Genomic DNA, 15,643 nt, shown 5'->3' on the forward strand with positions numbered 1-15,643 from the left:
AGTTTCAGCTTTTTTAACAAACTTCACTTTCACTTTGAATTCACTCGACATTCAGCATTTACTTGTTTGTGTCTAGTTTGGTATGGCATATTTTCCTCAACGCAAAATACCCTTTTAAATTATTCTGGCCATTTCAAATTTGTTTTATTAAACAGAAAAATTGTTAATGTTGCTTCGTGTTATTTAACCTGAGGCAGAAAGGAACCCAGGAGACAAGTGTGAAACATAATGAGAGGGTACAGGAGGAAACTGCGAGAAGCCACATCAGGAGGGCAATGAACCTTAATCAAATAACACATACATTTCCCATAAAACGACTTCTCTAACAAGATTGCTGGAGAGGGAGCCCATCTACATGCCTGAGAGCTGCACAAGCATCAGCGGTGAAACAAAACCCGATACTCGAGGATCAATATCAGCCAGGATGGATGCAGAACAGTCAGCGGCCACGTGTAGGCTTGGAAATGATGCAAAATAGAAGAAATCGAATGGTCCTCTCAAACAGTCTTTAAATTAGATGCTGGGGCCAGTTATGAAAATGTAAATATCATTTGCGAGACCTGAAGATGTCGCATTTCTGTCACCCTGTAAGCACAGCAGGTGTCGGTAAGATCTTCTGAAAGAAATAATCTGATGGTGCCTCAGTTTATGGTCCTAAATGTGGTTACTTGTTGGAAGATGGCCATTAGCAGGCAAAGTAAATGCACCCGTGCAGGTTAAAGCCACACTGATCTAGACTTACATTTATAAAAACCACAAAAACTCCTCCCACATAAGAGAAAAACATTTTCCTATTAGTTCATACAATTGCTCATTTAAAAAATGAAATCTCTTATAAAATAAACTTTTGTTGTAGCACGCAGACGGTATTCCTCATGTATGATTTTTAACAGCAAGCTGACAAAATACTGTAAACGTGGAGTTGTGTCAGTACAAGGCACTGGCATTATGCTCAAGTTACAAAAACAAACAGAAACAATAAAAAACAAACTCACAGTTCAAAGATTTACGCTGTAATCATTTATTAACATCTTAAAATGTGAGATCCATACAAAAACAATCACAAAGCATGATGTATTTACAGTGCACACGTTTCTCCTCCAGACTCAGAGTCCTCATTTTATTTGATCACAAAGCTCAGAAACTGAAACAATGACTTCTGGAGCGAGCAGTTTCAGCTCTGAGCTCTTTCCACGACGGTCCCACGACCCGTCGGTGCTCCGCGTCACAGTCAGCGGCTGATCTGAGGACTCATCACAAGCAGCCAGTCAATGGTCTCCTCCAGGAACCTCATGTTGTAGTGGGACGCTATGTTCTGAAACACCGTGATCTGCTCAGAGAAGCTCTTCAAATAGAAGAAGAAGAAGAAAAAGAGTCAAGTGGAATCATTCTATGCGTTCAATAAACAACCTGACGTGTTTGAGAGTGGAAACCTTGGCTGAGTAAGTGAGGTCGAAGTCTCCGGCACATCTGCAGTAGAGGGGCATGTTTCCTTCCTTCACTCCCTTACATTTGATGCACACCTGCAATCGACACGTTTCCATCTTGTCAGACGGCTTTAATGAAATGTGTGAAACTAACGGGCTTTAAAGAGCACACTAGAAATTAAAACCCTCCTTCAGATTTAAAGGTATCAGGACATAAGAATAAAAAAAAAAATCAAAAATGATGGAGGGTGTACTTTCTTTTTACCACAACTGCAAATGAATCTTAATGTCATTCATCAAATTAAACCCATTCATCTTGTACACTGAAGGCTTTAACATGTTAACTAACCTGACTCTTCTGACAAACTAGTTCCTGTAAAATAATTTAAGCTCTGCTCCAAATACAGCTTTAGTTATAGCTTTTAAATCCTAAGTTTAAACATATGTGCAATTCTTTCTAAACACCAATAATTTATCAGTCTTTCAAGGCATCAAAATCTTTCAAACCAACATTAAAAAACAGCTTCAAATAAAATATCATGATCAGGATTTTTTTTTCTTTAAAAATAAAGTTTTCTATAGTGATATTCAGCAGATTACAACAGAGCTAAACATTACCACAATAATATCATTTAAGTTTAGTTAAAATAAAGTAAAACATTTTGGGTAAATCTTTTTTTTAAGATCAGTATTTATTAGGAAATAACCACAACCTGACCACATATCTGCAGCTTTTAACTAATCCTAATTAAAGTTAGCATCAGTTCAACCTTCAAATCAATGCATAAATAAGAACTGCTAATAAATTACTCACATTTATAGTGGGTGAGAGTTTGGTTAGTCTCTGCACCTCTGAAAAAAAAACCTTTGTCTGCTAAATACTTTTACCACAAGGAGTACATCATTTCAACCCCTTTGTTTTACTCACCAGGTCCTGCAGCGTGTAGCTCATGAGTTTCTTCTGCAGAGCTTCAACCAGAGCCATCTCAATCGAGTCCTTCTCATACTGGACCTGACAGCTTGAACAGAACCACTGAGGCAAGACAGACCCGTCCTGAGGACACAACAACAGTCATCCCTCATCACATTTCAGGATTTTAACGTAGGACGTTGCTGTTGAATTCAAAGATCCTGAAGCGGCTCGTATCGGGTGTTGCCCACCTGTGCCATGGAGGGGTCCTTGCAGAGGTCCAGGTCCCGACAGAAGTTACAGTGGTGGCAGATGACTTCTGGCAGGATGTAGGAGTTACAGGGGTCCCGGAACTGGGCCTCCTCTGAGAACTCTCCCACATCCACGAGGCGCAGGAGGTCTCGCTTTAATTTGTTCACTTGATTCACGATGTTGGCATCGAGTGAAAGGACCTGAAGAGTCGAAATACAAGGAGAAATGTTCATAAATGGTGTTTTGGTTTAAATTCTAAAAGAGGGGAAATAAAACCCTCCAAGCGACTGATGCGTTTCTGTTCTCCTGAACTTGCAGCGGAGGCGGCACTTACCTGGCAGACATATTTGACGAACTCCAGCGCTGGCTTGTTGAGCGGGAGGTGGGAGCCGGGCAGGACGGGGAACAGCTCCGACGTCTGAGTTACATTCCTGGACCCTGTCACCTTCTTCTGGATCTTTTGAGTGATGGTGAAGATGTTCTGCGTCAGCTCGCTGGCCACATATTCCTGGGAGAAGGAGATCATTCCTGCAAAATAATTCATTGAAAGCTGTTCAGTCATAACAGAATAGCTTGAGGCGAGTCTAATGCTTCTAATTCACACACTGAGCAACACGCCACAGGTTCATAGCGACCGAAAAAAGCCTATTAAAAAAAAGCATCTCTTACCAGGAAGTGCACTCAAGTCCCCAACCGCCTGCTGGGAAGCCTGGCTGCCGCCACGTCTCTTCACCGGAGTGGCTCCAGGAGCGTTACGCCTCAGCTCCTCTTTCATGCTGTGGTAAACTGCAGCAATGTAGGCTAGGATGGGAAGGGTGTGTGAGAGAGAAACTTCTTAAAAAGAAAAAAAAAGGCTTAGAAAGGGATTTATTAATATGTGTAAATGATTTACTTCTTACCTGAGACAATCATGAGGAAGTATTTCTGGCAGGAAGCTGTTTGGGGAAGATAATGCATGATGTTCCAGCTGCTTTCAATCAGCTCTTCGACTTCTTCGGTCTCTCCGTCTGCATCATCTTCCTCCACCACATCCTCGTCTTCACTCTCGTCTTCATCTTCCCCCTCTTGTCTGCTTTTCTTCTGTTTGGTTCCTTCCTAAAAACACAGGAAAGTAAGAGCTGCGGTCAGTGTATTTAAAGCGCAACTCCCTGGTTGTTTTATTTGAAAAGTCTATAAATGTGGAAGTTTAAAAACTCATTTTTTAAATTTTGCACAACATGAGGGAGTACTGTAAGTGACAGTGAGTTTCTAAAGATGTGATTTTATTCTCCATAAATCGTTGTATCAGTGCAGATAGCTGAAACTCCAGTCTCTGAAGACACAAAATCTGTTTTCTTCTTGATCCAGTAAAGCTAACTGAGCTAGAATGAAAAGGTGTGTGTGTGTGTTATCCTATAGTTACAATATAGAATATGCTCCTTTTGCAAATTTTGTGCCAAGTTTTTTTTAATTTTTTTAATTTTAAAATTTCTAAATATGACCCTAAAGTGCTGTGAAATGTTATATTTTAGTATCTAGGTTTGTTAATTTTAACTGGAGCTAAAAGGAAAAGGTGGTTTCGGACGGCGGTACCTCTCCATACAGGACACTGGACGGCAGCTTGCCCTGCACGCCACCAAAATTAGCCGGGTCCATCCACAGCAGGAACTCCCAGCAGCGGGAGAAGGAGATGGACAGGGAGTGGAAGATTTCCCTGGAGTGTATGCTGGAGAGGGAACAGAGAGGCAGCTGGATGGTCAGGACTTTGGGCACAGATACTAAAAACAGATATTTATAAAACTAGAATTAACATCAGAAAGCATGACTGGTTGTCTGAGTCTGACAGTGCAAATGCAGTAACTTCCACCAGTGGAATGAGCTTTATTCTGCTTTTAGGTTTGTTTTCTAGAAATCACTGATCCCGCTCAGCTTCTGCACCTGAATTTTCCTTAATTTTCAGGATCTGATTTAAGACAACGGAAGGCAAATCAACACAAACACCTGCTGGCTGAGCTGACAGCTAAAATCAAAAGTACAGGAGGTAAATCACGTATTCACCGAGAGCATTTATATGTTGTATGGATGCAGGCGAGTACAGGCAGAAATCTCTGACCTGTTGGTGATGTATTCTACGTAGGCGATGGCATCATCTATCCTCCGTTTTTTAGTACTCAAGATGATCCTGTTAAAGTTTCCGTAAACCACAGTGGAGCCCAGACGTTTAAACTCAGCAACCAGCCTGTCACCAGAACGAGAAAACTTATCTTAGAGGAACAAATAACTGCAGAAATATGGAATAATGTCACAGAAGAAGTGCTTTCCCTCTGTTCCCTTTCACTGGGAACTAAAAACAAGACAGTGGGGTTAAAAAACAAACTATGGATTAAGGCTCAACCTAAAAAAACAAAACAAACAAACTTCAATATCTATTCAAAAGATGTAAACATAGAAGCTAAACAGTGAATTAACTCAGAAATATTAAAGTATAATGAAAGAAATTCTCTAAATGGTAAAGAAAGAAGCATCAATGTTTTTTTCTATCTTCTTTTAAAAAGGAAAGAAAACAATTTTGTTCTACAATTCATTTCATCTGAAACAATCAAAGTGATTATTTTCTTTCCTTGGTAAATTATTTCCCCTAATAGTTTTGCAATATTTTATAATTAACTGTATTATCACGAGTACATTCTAATAAAACTTAAGTGGAACAACAGAATGATGTGTGTTAAGTGTTAGTTATACATTTATTCAAAGTATTTCTTAAACATTTGTAGTACCGCTAAAACAAACCCACAACCCATTATAACTAAGTGAATTCTTGTTTTTGTCTTTCTCTTAGAAAACATAAAAAAAACGTAAAGTAAAAATGTAAAAATTCTATAATTTTTTGGCTATTTGGTCATATCCTATGATCAGATGAGGTTAAAAAGCACTTTTTTGTGTTATGTAATTTTAAAACACATATTTCATGATGTTTTTGTGAAGGAGACTCACTGCAGAAACACCTTCTTCATCATGTTGTGCAGGGTGCGGTGCAGTGCCGGGTCGTACAGCAGCGAGCTCGGCGAGCGCAGCCAGCGGTAGAAATGCACCACCTGGTTGTCCGCGTACACGTTGTGGTACTGCGTGATCTCCCTGACCCATCCGACCACCATGCTCTTCAAGATCCTGCAACACAAGAACCGCAACTCGTGAAACGCTGAGAAGTAAATAAAGCTGTGAAGCAAAAGAAAACTCCTGGGATCATTTTTTCTTTGTGGCTTTAATTCACTACAAACACCAGATGTTTCCCCACCTGAACGTGTTGGAGCAGAGGGCAGTTTCATCGTAGCTGGCGAGGGCGCTGGCACCCTGGTTTCCTGACATCATGTCCTCCAACGACCCCTGCTGGATCACGTCAAAGCTGACGCCCAGACTGGCTCCGCCCTCCATGTCGTTGACATGCTGCGACTGGAGGATGGTGTTCACCGCCAGGCTCTGCAGGTCCAGCTCCACACACACTAAAGAGGAAACGCGTTAATACGTTGATACGGAAAGATAAATTCCAGGAACTCCTCTTTCCTGTGGGATCCTGGTTGTTTGGGTACCTGTGGAGTAACATCCCTGAGCGTTGATCTCCACGGAGCCCCGGTCATCGTTTTCCATGACCAGACGGCTGTCGTCGGCCTCTTTTCCTCCGAGGTCGGGCCTGGCTGTCGGCGAAAGCCACAGCAGGTGGTTGTGTTTGCGTAGGTGTCTCGCGAGGAACAAGTCTGAGCCAAAAATGGACACATCCTGGGGTAAATTGCCCACGGGTAGGTGGTAATACCTGAAAGCAGGAGGCAATGTGCAGGTTTCAAGTAGCAGAAATATAAATTTGACAGGGGGAAAAGGTGAGCCACTCATACCGGGCCATGTCAAACGCTTGAGACAGGCAGCTGTCCAGGTTCAGGTAATGGCGGATCATTCGCCGGGCCCCGTGGCGTTGCCAGTCCAGAACGCTATAGCTGATCTCGTCTACCACGTGTACGGGAACGACTGGGAACTCCTCGAGCACCGGCATCCCTGCTGCCAGTCGCAGCAAGTCCCAGTTGGACTGCAGGGCGATGAGGGTGGGCCCACGCCGCTCCACCTGAACACAGCGAACGGAGCAGAAACATGAAGAGGAAAACTGTGAGCTCCCCGCCACAAAACCACTCCTGGCTTTACTTTGACACCAAGTTTGCAACAGATGGGTCCCGAACAGTTGAGCATTTTTACGAACAGAGTATTTTACCTTGTAGTTCAGCAGGATGCGCTGGAGCGCGCGGGAAATCGCCTTGATGTCATTCTCAGCTCGAACCTCGAAGGTGTGTTTCTCTGGAGGCAGAAGCTCCTCTGTTGTCTTCTCCAGCAGGGCGGTGCGCTCAGCCGTGTACAGATTACTCAGGTTGGGCATCTGGTTGCTTCGAACCTAAAGTCAGAGAGTTGCAACAGAACTTAAAGTTCATTTAATGCATCGAGACATGAGCACCGGAGAGGAAACGGATTTGCTTTTTGTTTTCATGTCAAAGCCCTGGAAGTTGTGTTATTCTTACGGTGTCCAGGATGAAGATGCTAGCTTTGCGCTGAGAGGGGATGAACAGGCCAAACAGAGCCTTCTGCCCTTGGCTGTGGTGATACAAGTACATGTGGCGAACACTTCCTGGGAAGGAGGCAAACACAACACGGCCATGTCACGTCTTTCTTTAATATAATCAGAAATCAGTACACATTCATTTCAGGATGAAGAAAGACAACAGCAAAAACTAAAGATAATCTCTGAATGATACATTTTGACAGGAGTTCGAGATGAACGGCGTCTTCAGCGGGTCTTACCAGGTTCCAGGTAGCTGAACTGGGCCAGAGACCTCCTCTCCAGATGTTCCAGGTCAAAGGTGTCGGTCTCCCTGCCGGCCAGATCCCTCACGACGTGTTTGTTCACCATGCACACACATCCAAGCTGCACCAGCGCACGGAACAACAAGGGGACCTGGAAGGCAGAGAAGAAGCTTCAGTTGACGCTAAATTCTGTTTTCAAAAAGGCATACATGACTTTTATACAGATTTTTATAATATATAGTCAACAGAAGGAGGTAAGCTCTGATGAACTGGAGCCTTGGTGGGATGGAGACAGTGGAGTTAATTTAATGGCAACCTGTGTTTCATAGACGCCTTCGATGTCTGGAGCGGAGAGGTCAGCGTTGATCTCATTGATGTGCTTTTGGTACATGTCCTCTGGTACAGAGTACTCGTACAGGTAGTACACCATGTTGGAGCGAGGCAGCATCCGGTTCACCTGAACCGAAAGTTAGCAATTATTTGAGCAGCGGAATTTGTCAACAAATTTCAAGCCGTTGTGAAAACTGCAGCGCGTTGTCTTCGTGCCTTTTTGTACACGGCTCCCTCCTCCTGCTTTGGGACTTTCTGGTTGACGTAGAAAACTCGCGGGATGTTGAGTTTCATGCAGTGGAGGTCGTTTCCGATCACAGCCCACAGCTTGTACAGGCCGGGGTGGCTCGTCTCTGCAATCTGGCAGGCAGTCAAAGGGACATAATGTTGGATTTTGAATGAAGTTTTCTGGATGTTTGTCAAATTATCAGATTAAAGGGACTTTTTCCTCCACCTGCACAATCTGCCACGGCATGTCCAGGACGCTGCGGGCCGTCCTGCGGAGGAAGCTTCCCAGGCCGGTGGTGGGGCCACCTCTGATCACCCCCCCGCCCACAGGTTGGGCTTCCCCATCCAGCAGCTTCCTCCTCTTCTTCCTCTCCTTCCGTTGCCTCAGCTGCAGCTCCCACTTTTTCTTGTGATAGCGCAGCCAAACGAGACGCCCCTCCTGCACGAGGAGGCAGCTGTTAAAACGAGTATGAAGAAAACGCACAGACAGGAAAAATTCACGCCTGTGCTGCTTTCCGACCTGTGTGGTTCCCTTCGGTGGGGGGGGTCCCAGGATTTCTCTCCACGACTGCGTGAGCTCGACGTCCTGAGACTCCACCTGGCTGTCGTCTCCCTGAGAAGCCCGCTTCCTCTTGGTGCTGATGAGGACGGCTGGCTGCAGGGGTCTGGCTGGCATCCCAAAGTCCTCGATGTCTGCAGCTTCTCCTGCTTCAAGAGGCTGATGGGTCACCTGGGGGAGCAGAATGGGCCTGTGTGTGGAGTTATCGCGCTTTGACAAGAGCAAACTACCAGACAGGATCACTGTAGCATCAGGTGAACCTACCTGTCTCTTGCCCTCACTGGTGAACAGCTCACTTATTTTCTTTTGCTTAAAGATGTCATTTTTCTCCAGGAGTTTCTTGTGCAGCCAGTCGGGATGCCTCACTCTTGGAACTGGATTCTTCACCTTATGATAAACAGAAGCAAATACAATTTACGTCTAAATGAACTTCAGACATATAGATAAATTGTTCACATTGAAGTGAATGTTTTACCTGTTGCAGAGCTGCAGGGATAGTGATGATTTTTTGGATTGCACTACCCAACCTCTCAATGTAATAGCTCCAATCAAGGATCTGGAAAAGCCCAAACAAACAAGAAGACACACACAAACAAACAAAAAAATATATAAAGCGTGGCACTAATAAACTTAGACAGTAAAACAAAAAAATACATATATTTTGCATTCAGAGCAGATATATGGCTCACAGATCGTATGTCCAGGTCGTGCAGGCTGGGCATCTTTAGCCACTTTCGGAGAAAATGCTTCTTGACGCTGGGCTCTGCCTGGAAGATGGCCAGAGGAATGGCTCTGATGGACAAAACAGCAGTGGTGTCAAACCCGATACTTTTACTTCCGCTGCTAATGTAAAGAGGCTGCTCCCAAGAGAGGCTGTGGTGGAAACAACTCTGGGAACATTTTGTTTGGTTTACAAACACAAGAAAATGTTTCATATCTATCATCCAGGCAGTGTGTGGTATTCTCTCTCCGATGTAAAGAATTATACAAAACAAACTTCTTTGGTCAGAATTAGAACTGTGTGGTTGGGAAAATCATAGATCACAATAATCTACATTTATACATTACAGACACAATGGTAAAGAATGTGTCAAATAATTATTTTATGGTTTATCATCGATGTTAAAGATGCTTGCAGCTTTGAGACCCACCTTTCTGTGACGGGGGAACCCTCTGGTTTCCGGGAGATGACATAGCGGCAGCTCAGACCCGCGTCTTTCACCATCTGGTCCCCCAGAAACTCTGCCAGCCTCTTGGCTGTGCTGATGGACGTGGACTTTTGCTCTCCGTAGTCCTCAAGCTTTCTGGACATGGAACGATTCTCTGAAATCAGGTCAAACAGCTCCGCGTCGGGCATGTTGGCAGCCTGTGGGGGGTGGGGAAGACAAACAAACAAAGTAAATTGGATCAACTTCTTGTGACGAAGCTCAAAGGAGAAACAAAAGGAAATTCTGGCCGTTTACCTTGCTGTACAGCACATCCAGCCAGTAGTCGGCCACTTTGGCCACAGACGCGTAGACCTCCTCCAGAGTGGTACCTTTGAGGAAAGCCTCGAACACGGAGGACTGAAAAATCTTGATGAGCTGGAGCTCACCTCTCCTCTTCACTTCAAAGCCTTTGAGCTCAGCCAGAGAGCCGTCTTCATTGAACACAGCATATCTAAAACAGACCAGGCTCACCTTAAAACACATCATCCTACCACCTGCTTCCGCTGCACACCGGCCAGCAGCCAGGTCATTCGCTTTAATAAGAACTGGGTTTTTGGTTTACCTCTTCTTGAGCTTCTTCCCTTCCTCCTTGGAGGCGGGCAGGATCATCGCCAGGTACGGCCCGTCCACCTCGAAGAAGATGCTGTTCTCCGAGCGGATGTTGTAGGTGAGCGACGCGGGGTCCTCCAGCTCGTGGTACTGCTCGTTGGTGAAGCCCTCCTTTACCAAGATGTTCAGCATGGCCCCCGGGTAGGAGATGGTCACTTTGGGCTTCTTCTCATTGCTGGTCTTTATCACAAAGTTCTCAGGGAAAGTGTTGGGAAGGACACACCAGATTCCGTCAGTGTCCAACTCAAGGGGCCTCCTGAAGGCGGAGCGTGGGCGAAATGCAGAGTTATTGCATTTATTTTTTTTATTTTACTGTGGATGAAATAGATTTTTAATGCCCAAATAAGCTGTTGAAGGTTACACAACCAAATTAAAGGACCTAACGGCGTTTCTCAAACTAGAGTTTTAGCTAAGACCATCTTTAGACAAAATGACAGCCGTTTTGGTCAAACCTTGAAAATAAGGTTATGTCAGATGTCATGTTCATCACTCACCCTATTTGCTCAATGAGCTCCCTGGCCTGAGTGATGATGTTGGCTCCGGTGTAGCACACGATGCCGGCCATCTCCATGGAGTACCAGCGAGCACTGCCACCGAAACAGAGACAACATGAGGCTGACCTGACAGCTGCAAAGGAGGTTCAAACTCAAACACAACGCCTCGTACCCTTTCCTCATGACGTAGCCGTAGAAGGAGTTAAGGATGCACTTATGAGCCAGCTGGAGGGACTCGTACAGGATCTCCATGTTCTTACAGCGCTTCACCTCAGCAGCATCTCCGCTGTCCTGCGCTGCTGACAGCTTCTTCTTCCACACCTACAGGGAAAAACAAAAAAAAAAAACAAGGGGGCAAAAATGAAAAACATGACTAAATAACAACGTGAGTGTTTGTAAGAATACCAACACCTACTTTGTGAAGTCCTTTGAACTCATAACGCCGATCCCTGAACGCCCGGACCGTGTCGACGTAGAAGGAGTTTTCTCTCTGACAGATGGTGGTAACTCGCTCCTCCAGCCTGGTGACGTGCATCTTCTTGTAGGCCTTTTTGCAATAATCTGATATTAAAACAAAGACACGGAGCTTTAATCTGTACGCCACCGACTCACGCGACCTGGAACCAACACCCAAGCGGAGGCGGTACCTGCCAGCCGTTTCTTCTCGTGTTTGGCCTGCTCCTCCCTGTTCAGGGCGTGGAAGGCCCGGGCCGGCCCGTTGGGGAACAGCGGCGGGAACTTCTCGGACTCCAGCTGCTGCTGGATGCGGTGGAACTCACTGCGACTCGCAGGCACTGAGGACAGACGGAGATTCCTCATGGAGTGAAGTTCAAAACGAGCTGCTTTCGTTTCCAGAAAACTTACTGATTTCTCCTCTCCACTGCCAAGCCATCCTCCTCTGACAGGAGGCGCCGGGCTTGTTGAAGTCGCACGCTGCACACGTGGCCTCGTCAACCATAGCCGACGGCTAAAAACAACGAGGACAAAGATGCTAAACTCCATGCTTTTCGAGTGGACACGCCACCTGATTCTGTTTCATTCTACCTGCAGGCGGTTGGTGAGGATAATATTGGGGTACATCGCCCCGACGTCCAGATGGTAGATGAGAGGACATTCGATCCTGTTTGGAACCTCCTTCAAGGACGTCAGCTTCGTTTTGATTTCATCACACACCTGACAGAATGTCAGAGTCATTTAATGACTTCATGACGGAGCTGAGTCACAAAACAAAGAGGAAACGCGCTCAAACCTCATTAAAGTTGGTGACTTGCTCCAGGGGGAGCTTCTCCTCCTCCTCCACGGCGTGTCGCATCGTCCTCTCCACTCTCTGGAGCAGAAAGTCGAACGCAGCTGGGTTCTGTCAACACAACACAGAGCGAACGGTCATTTTTACGACCAAATCTGGCCCGGAGGGGAGGGAGCAGCGCTTCGTCGCACCATTTTAAAGCGGCAGGGGATGTCACTGCGGAACACGCCGGACTCCAGCGCCTCCACGTGGCCGCCCACGTACGTCTCGGAGTCCATGACGTGGCCGTCGTCCGTCAGCTTGTTGAAAACCTGCTCCTGCTTGTTGGGGAACACGATGTTGGCGTGGAAGGCCTGCACCATGAGCAGGGCTTCGCACAGGGTCCCCGAGCCTTTCCGCAGCACCTGTTAACACGCCAGGTTAAAGAAAAAGCCGAATCGAATGCTCAAGGGGGTTTGTTTTAGGTGCACGCCTGAAACAGACCTCGTCCGGCTCCATGGGGATGATGGTGCACAGCGCGAAGATGAAGGGGTGAACATACTTCATGTACAGGTAATACGTGGCCACGGCGTCTGACACCGAGTAGGTCGCTAAGGTCTGAGGAAACAAAAGAAACTTCAAATGCAGCTGTCCTTTTAAAACCTTTCTCTTTTTTTGGGGATGTAAACGGTTAAAATTTCCTGTGTGGACCTGCGGTTCTTCAGTTGCCATGCGGCACATCTCCTCAGGGTCCAGCTCCACGGGGTCGTAGCCCAGTTTAGCCTTCGCTGCCGCCTTCAGGTTGTGACTCCCCACAGGGAGGTAGCTGTCTCTCTTCACCCACCTGACGCAGAGAAACAAGTCAGATATTAGTTTACCTTACCCTCTGTGCCAAACGTTTATCGTTTAAAGAGGCTCAGAGTCGCTCCCACCTCAGGCAGTCCATATGGATGGCCTGGCTGGACTTGTACTCCCCCTGGCTGTCCTTCTGGAAACCGATTTCCTTGTGCATGCTCAGTCCGTGGAGGGCTGCCCGGGTTTCCACAAAAGGCCTGGAGAGAATCCAAACAATGTCAAATAAGTTAAACACCTAGCTCTCCTTGAAGGAGTACACATCGCCCGTTTGCTTCAATGCCTAAAAGTTTTAGACTAAGTTCGTTTTAGAAAGAGCTCACCAGTCAAAGAAGTCTCCGTTGTAGGTTACAAAGATGTTTGGCTTGGTTTCTTGGACGTGATCGAACCACCTCTGAATGAGGGAAGCCTGCAGCCGAAGCCACAAAACAACACGTTGTCACACAAACGCACAGCCGGGCCGTAACACACACACACACGCGCTTCTGTGGAGCTACACACCTCATTGTCCTCGTTAAAAACCGTAAAAGGCCCCTCGTATTCAGGTTTGGGGGTGAACTCAAAGTCCTCGATGTCCTCAGAGACGATCTCGCGGTTGGTGATCAGAAAGCCCTGAAGGAACAAACGCGAACTGTGAAGCCGGCACAGGTGACGTGCGGCAAAACCGAAAGCGTGCAAAGCCAAACGCACCTGGCCATCGATCATGTAGGAGATCATCATAATCTGATCCGTCTCTGCGTCGGGGAACTTCAGAGGAAGTTTGGTCGTCTCGATGTCAAAAGCCAAAACAACGGGGTCCTAAAAGAACAAATGAGTCAAACGTGATCTCCCATGAGACATGTTAATACTCAGAGTATAACATAGGAGTGACTCTCAGCTACTACCAAACAAGATTTAGCTCGATATCTGTAAAACTGACTGGGTTATAGCAATTTTGTGTTGGCTAATGTCGATTAGCTGTAGAGTGACTCCAGTAGTTTAAAAAGCGGCCCTCGCTCGATCAGTTGGAGCACGTGTTGGGAAGGAGTCTCATCTACTACCACATGAAAGCCCTGACCTGCTGCAATCCTTCTGAACGGACAAAACAACAAAACATACGAACCGGTCGCTCCACAAGGTCATCCCTGCGCACGATCTCCGGCGGGTAGGCGCCGCCGCGGTATCGAACGCTGTACCAGTGAGCCTGAGCGACGGAGAGGATCCAGATTAGAGCGGCGCGTGCGGGAAACGTGCGATTTCCGAACAACGAAAGACGGGCGCTCTTACCACGTGGATCTTGAGGTCGATGGACAGTCGGACGTGGTACGGCACGTCATACTCCCTCATGTCCACGATGTTGTCCAGCTGGTCGGCGATACTCTTGGACATCCCGTCTTCGTCAGCCGGCGTCACGCTGGCTCCTGCCAGAGCACTGACCACAGCCACAGACACACCATTAACAGCTGGAAGAGACGGCGCCAAGCTTTCAGGAAGCTGCGGGGGGCGGACTGCTACCTGGACAACATGGACGTGTAGGCGTCGTTGGACTGCTCCCGCTCTCGGTTCTTGCGCACGGCCGGGGCGATCTCTCGCTTGGCCTTGACGAGGTCATCCACGGTGTTGAACGACAGCTTGATGTAGTTCCTCTTCAGACCAACCAGGTGGTTCGGCTGCAGGGAGCGGGACGGCGTATTTCGTTTGTCACATAAACAAGAATGGATCACATCAGACGCTTTCAACAGAATGCTAAAGACAGAGCGCTCACCAGATCCAGATCTTCTTTTGGAAGGGTTTCGAGTTTCGCCACTTTCCCTTGAAACTTCTTGGATAAATACGAGACGACCTCTCTCTCGCAGTTCTGGGAATAACATTTCTCAATCACTTCCAAGCACTTCTGCACGACCAGGACCCAAAACTAAAGCTCGCACTCACCTTCTTAGTAGCCACGTAGAAATAAGGCTTGAAGGGAAGAGCCACCTACAGAGCAGAACCGTTAGAAAATCATGCTGGAGCCGTAAACATCCAGATGTGTGACACAAACTGGCTCTTTTAATATGACACCTCACACCTTGAATCTGCTTCCATCCTCCTGGATGAAATAATAATTCACAGCACTGATCATCCTCCTGTCTTCATCCAGGATCTCTGTCTGCAAGAACAGCAACAAAAACCATTAAATAGTGCGTGGTGTGAGGACAGAACCTGGTCCACTCTGCGGACTGTGAGCTCACGGGGTGCATGTTGATCAGCCAGCCCGTCTTCTCGCCGGGCTCCTTCATCCTGTCGAAGCCGAAGCGGGCGTCCATGTCGTCGGTGAACTGGCTGCGCTCCAGCCGCTTGACAGCCGAGGAGCCGTCATCCCTGGTTCAGAACACAGCCAGATAACAAACATCACGCTTCACACACACAAAACCGCCATTACAGCAACTTCAGCGAGAACAACCGCGAACAGAACTCACTGGTTCTCCTGGTCCGCTCCGCTTCGACCCCGGTCCGCCCGGAACCGTCCGCTGTTCTGCAAAACCATCTTCTACAAAATGTTTCTGGCTAAAATGCGGTTAGAAAACTTAAAAAGCCATTCAACTTTTACACGTAAACGAATAAACTCACATTTGATATATATTTTTTATCTTAAATGTCCGTTTTTGGCTCTGTCCGTGTAGATGACAGGATTTGTGTTTTCTTGTTTTGGCGCGTTCTTGCAATTGCCGCGAGACCAGAGAAGGGAAACAAAGATCATTTATTAAAACAA

At 46.6% G+C, this 15,643-nt stretch overlaps 1 protein-coding gene across 1 annotated transcript; it reads right to left on the reverse strand.

The window, feature by feature from the left end:
* Window positions 1–1,010: 1,010 nt before the first annotated feature.
* pole (polymerase (DNA directed), epsilon) lies at window positions 1,011–15,587 on the reverse strand. The gene is made up of 48 exons (XM_017413591.3): window positions 15,351–15,587; window positions 15,123–15,252; window positions 14,960–15,040; window positions 14,824–14,868; window positions 14,657–14,749; window positions 14,407–14,561; window positions 14,179–14,323; window positions 14,015–14,095; window positions 13,603–13,710; window positions 13,414–13,524; window positions 13,236–13,321; window positions 12,993–13,112; window positions 12,772–12,904; window positions 12,565–12,678; window positions 12,273–12,485; window positions 12,085–12,192; window positions 11,880–12,008; window positions 11,700–11,802; window positions 11,483–11,629; window positions 11,251–11,396; window positions 11,008–11,156; window positions 10,836–10,928; window positions 10,295–10,597; window positions 9,988–10,183; window positions 9,676–9,890; window positions 9,214–9,316; window positions 9,000–9,080; window positions 8,789–8,911; window positions 8,486–8,695; window positions 8,192–8,404; window positions 7,954–8,097; window positions 7,724–7,864; window positions 7,405–7,558; window positions 7,125–7,231; window positions 6,824–7,000; window positions 6,456–6,679; window positions 6,156–6,376; window positions 5,864–6,068; window positions 5,563–5,736; window positions 4,682–4,807; window positions 4,162–4,294; window positions 3,489–3,684; window positions 3,259–3,390; window positions 2,924–3,117; window positions 2,589–2,789; window positions 2,356–2,481; window positions 1,434–1,523; window positions 1,011–1,345 (listed from the first exon to the last, which is right to left on the reverse strand). The coding sequence occupies exons 1-48, from the start codon at window positions 15,416–15,418 to the stop codon at window positions 1,232–1,234; spliced, it is 6,861 nt and encodes a 2,286-aa protein (XP_017269080.1). The 5' UTR covers window positions 15,419–15,587; the 3' UTR covers window positions 1,011–1,231.
* Window positions 15,588–15,643: the final 56 nt, after the last annotated feature.

This window comes from Kryptolebias marmoratus, linkage group LG1 (genome assembly GCF_001649575.2).
Source record: "Kryptolebias marmoratus isolate JLee-2015 linkage group LG1, ASM164957v2, whole genome shotgun sequence".
Classification (NCBI taxonomy): domain Eukaryota; kingdom Metazoa; phylum Chordata; class Actinopteri; order Cyprinodontiformes; family Rivulidae; genus Kryptolebias; species Kryptolebias marmoratus.

What these genes read in the sequence shown, in the direction of transcription:
- pole (XM_017413591.3), bottom strand. Translation starts at nt 15,418, where the DNA reads ATGGTTTTGCAGAACAGCGGACGGTTCCGGGCGGACCGGGGTCGAAGC. An exon ending in AAGGCGTCTATGAAACACAG is followed by an intron (nt 7,559 to 7,723) that starts GTTGCCATTAAA and finishes TCTGCCTTCCAG; the next exon opens with GTCCCCTTGTTGTTCCGTGC. An exon ending in ACCTCACTTACTCAGCCAAG is followed by an intron (nt 1,346 to 1,433) that starts GTTTCCACTCTC and finishes TTCTATTTGAAG; the next exon opens with AGCTTCTCTGAGCAGATCAC.